Consider the following 4,503-nt stretch of genomic DNA (forward strand, 5'->3'; position numbering starts at 1 on the left):
GGAACGTCTCCGGTTACTGTCATAACTTTGGTTCCCTGAGAGTGTGACCGAGAAATTGCAAAGGTTTTCATGTTCATTGCTTGATCATTACAGCAGCATTTCAGTCTTCAGTCTCAATTGTCACTTTCGCAGCATTTTACACTGCCCACCAACTTATCAGTATTTGCATGTGATTTGCATAGGTTAGTGACAATTGGCCAGTTTATTTAACTGGTTTTATCCTATAGGGTTTCAGGACTTCAGAAAAGGGGAGGGATTCCCATCATGACATTTGTAATGTCTCGATCCCACTCTCAGGTAACCGAGGTTATGACCATAACCAGAGATGTTTTGCCCTCTGGGATGATTGCAGCATCAAAGAAACAGCACTGAACCACAAAATAAAAGCTAAGGGCAAGTAAACAGTTCTTCACTGAACATCTATCAACCTGACTGTCATCTATCTTGGTAAAAACAGTGTGTTAAGTAAGTGTTGGTTTATTAGATAAGTAAAAGGTCTGTATTTTTGTTACTACTTCTTTCATTTTTGCTATGTAGTGATAAAACAGTTCAGGATTGTGGTGTGTTGCACTATGGAAATATTCAGATGACAAGATTTGCATTTATGAACCAAATATACAGATTATACTGACAGAATCATGCAACTGAAGGTGAAATGTCATTAAAATATTTATACTTTCAAGTAATCTTAATTATCTGAAACATGTTGTATGTATTTTTCTCATAGTGGAATGCAGTAGTACCAGATGACATGTTATTAATGACAATGTCTGTTTGTTACTCTATACAAACAATTTTGCAGGGCAGCAATGGACAACCTGACTTTCACAAACAGCATTCTCCTCGTTGAGGGACTAACAGTTACACCTCAATCTTCCTATCCTGTTTTCATCCTGCTTCTGTTGGTTTATGTCTTTATTATGGTTTCCAACATTGGACTCATAATTCTGATCTCAACAGAGAAGAATCTACATCATCCTATGCACTTTCTGTTTTGTAACTTGCCACTGAATGATATAATGGGAACCACTGTCATTTTGCCACGCTTAATGCATGACATTTTCAGAGAAACTTCAGAGCGATATATATCATATCCAGAGTGTGTTGTTCAAGCTTATTTTGTACATGTTTTTGCAGTAGCATGCCATTATGTGCTTATGATCATGGCCTTTGACAGATATGTGGCTATATGTAATCCGCTGCGATACACAGCTATAATGACTAATAAAATGGTGGTTAAACTATCAGCATCAGCCTGGGGGTTGTCAGTATTCATGGTTTCAATTCTGTTAGGTCTTACTATACGCCTTTCTCGTTGCAGATCCAAAATTGAAAACCCTTTCTGTGACAATGCCTCACTTTTTAAACTGTCCTGTGAAAATGTGGTTGTAAATAATATCTTTGGAATTGTTTATACTGTGATTGTTTTTACCTTTTCACTTGGGTCTGTATTTATAACATATGGCAAGATTGCCACTGTATGCATTACCAGCAAAAACAAATCACTGAATAGTAAAGCCATAAAAACCTGTGGCACTCACATAGCTGTTTATATAATCATGTTTGTTTCTTGTGCTAGTTTTATTTTTCTTCATCGTTTTCCTGAATACTCTGAAAACAGGAAACTAGCTAGTATAATGTTCCATATTGTACCACCAGGACTAAATCCTTTAGTATATGGTTTACAAACCAAATAAATAAGACAGAAATTTGTAAATATTTGGTGTAGAAAAAAGTTGAATTCCTAATTTTATATATATATATATACACTTTAAATATACCAACTGTATTATATTTTTGTAAATAATACAGATCTCTGGAAAAAAAGAAGTTCTCAATATTAGATGCATGTATTTTATCTATGTTATTCTTTTCTTTGATTGTCAGTGAAAATGTTGGAAAAACACTGTTGTTAAAGGTTGCATGTTGTATGTTAATTAATATTCTATTAGAATGATAAAATAACTTTGCTGCACTAATTAATCTACTGATAGATTTTTAGATGGAATTAATTTATTTGTTTGTTTTATAGACTTTTATATTAAATATTTTCAATACATATTACCAGCAAGGTACCAGTTGTAAATACCATAGGAAAAGGTACATTTCCATGACTTTTCTTTGTCTCCAACTTGAAATATGATCTAAAAATATCAAGTACCATCTGTACTTCATTGTGAAAAAAAAAAAAAAAAAAAAAAAAAAATCATGGGTCTTGTAATTTCCATCAAAGAAATTAAGGTGATAATTAAAAATAATGTGTGGATTTCATTAATGAAATTGTGATTCAGTGTTGTATTGAAAATAATTAGGACTTTCTACTAATAAAACCAAGAGATTTCCTCATGTTTTAAGGAGAATTGGAGAACTGATTAAACTAAAATAATTAAGGAAAGAAGGCTGCCTATTTATTTCAAGATAATAAGCTCAATTTTGCAGTTTTATTTTAGAGGTGACTGTTAGCTCCAAGCATGCATTGCATATGGCGGGAAATGGAGAGTAATTTTTTTTTTTATTAAATGCTACTTTATGTGTTTGAGTGAAGGGAAGCATCAATTAATGTTTAATGTTCAGTTACGTTTGACATTTGTAAGTTTCTGTTACATTGAAGTTTCCATTGCACAGTGCAATCGTTACCACTGTGCAGAAGAGTAGAGCTTATGGTTATGAATACTACTCCTCTAAGGCATTAAGCCTTGTTTAATGGGCAGTAGCTTTGCTAGTGCTAGTGCAGTACTTTCCAACATTTCTTAAGTAGTTTCCTACTACACATTTCCCTAATTATATTAAATTCATTGTGTCATAGATTAATATAGGAGATTTCACAAAATCAAGCCTGAAATCTACTCAAAAAAAGTATGTGTAATATTGTTACCTTTTTTTTTTTAAGTAAATAGCTCATTAGATTTTATACAGTGTATACAAATATTATAATCCTTTTAATAGCTTTTGAGCAATATTTATTGAACAGTAAAACAATAAAGCAACTGTAGTAAATATTATTTAATCATTGAAATGTTGACTAATTAACTGTATTAAAATAGAAATAGAAAATATACTTAGAACATTTTACTTCACAATTACACAGATTGTGAGTGAACAAGGTTTTGCTCAAACGCCTCTTCTGATTTTTGTAAAATCACTGATGCATGGAATGGTGCGTCTTTATTTTGATATAACAGGGATGCTTTTTAGCCCTTGCTTACAGCTAATTATGTAATATGTTCTTTAATTGGAGAAAACTGCTGACCTGTATCAGTTGTATCATCTCCTGTTCTGCAGTTTCTAGGGCAGTTGGTAGTTGTGGTAGGGGAATTAATTTGCAGGGTTCTGAGAATCTATCCACATCAACTAAGATGCAGGTCAGTAACAAAGTCGATTCCCAGATGGGACCAGGGCCTTCAAGGAACAGGTAGGGGTACCAATTTGCCTGCCGGGACCTGACATGGAGTGGAAGACATTGCACAGACTGAGAAACTGCAGACATATCTGATGACATCCCAAGACATACTGGGCCACCAGTACCGAGCTTGGAGAAGTGAGAGGGTCCGTTGGCTGCCTGGATGTCCAGAGCCTGGTATACTGTGAACTGAGCTGAGAAGGGATTGCTGCTGGGACCAGGGAACATAAATCCTCCCTTCTGGGCCTCTCAGTGGAGCAGGTTCATGTTGGGTAGCGGATCTAATGTCCTCGTCTGTGCTCCACATGATGGGACTGACAATCATGGCTGGAAGGAGTATAGGTTCAGGTTCCGAAGGAGTGTCCAGGGAATCCTGACGGGAAAGAGCATAAGCCTTGCAGTTGAAATTAAATCTGGTGAAGAACAGGGCCCAATGAGCTTCCCAGGGATCCAATCTATGGGCTTCATGGAGATATTGTAGATTTTTATGATCAGTGATTACCGTAAAGGGGTGGTTAGCTCCCTCCAGCCAATGTCTCCATTATTCTAGAGTGAGCTTGATCGCGAACAGCTCCCTTTTCCCAGTGTCATAATTCTGCTTTGCTGGGGTTAGTTTCCTAGAATAGTAAGCAAAAGGCTGGAGGTGTGGTGGCTCACCGAACTGCTGGGATAGCACGGCTCCAACGCCAGTGGTGGAGGCGTCCACTTATACCACAAATAGTGACTCAGGATCTGGGTGATGAAGGATGTGAGCCATGCTAAAGGAGTTCTTCAGATCTTCAAATACTTTGTGGGCAGTGGAAGTCCAGGACAGGGACTTGGGCTTACCTCCAAGGAGAGAAGTTAATGGGGCAGTATGCAGACTGAAGTCTTGGATAAAGTGTTGATAGAAGTTAGCAAATCCTAAGAACTTCTGGAGTTCCTTCACAGATTGTGGAATGGGCCATTCCTTAATGGCGGATACCTTCCCCTGGTCCATCTGGATAGATTCAGGGCTGATGTTGTACCCGAGGAACTGTACCATGGAGCAATGGACCTCATACTTCTCCAGCTTCAGGAAGAGATGGTGTTGTCTGAGCTTCTGGAGGACCGGCGTCACATGG

General features: G+C 37.0%; 1 protein-coding gene across 1 annotated transcript; it reads left to right on the top strand.

Annotated features, from left to right (window-relative positions):
* Window positions 1-809: 809 nt before the first annotated feature.
* LOC127986544 (olfactory receptor 146-like) lies at window positions 810-1,697 on the top strand. Its single transcript, XM_052588820.1, has one exon. It carries the CDS (start codon window positions 810-812, stop codon window positions 1,695-1,697), a length of 888 nt encoding a protein of 295 aa, XP_052444780.1.
* The last annotated feature ends 2,806 nt before the right edge of the window (window positions 1,698-4,503 follow it).

Source organism: Carassius gibelio, chromosome B21 (genome assembly GCF_023724105.1).
Source record: "Carassius gibelio isolate Cgi1373 ecotype wild population from Czech Republic chromosome B21, carGib1.2-hapl.c, whole genome shotgun sequence".
In the NCBI taxonomy this organism is placed as follows: Eukaryota; Metazoa; Chordata; class Actinopteri; order Cypriniformes; family Cyprinidae; genus Carassius; species Carassius gibelio.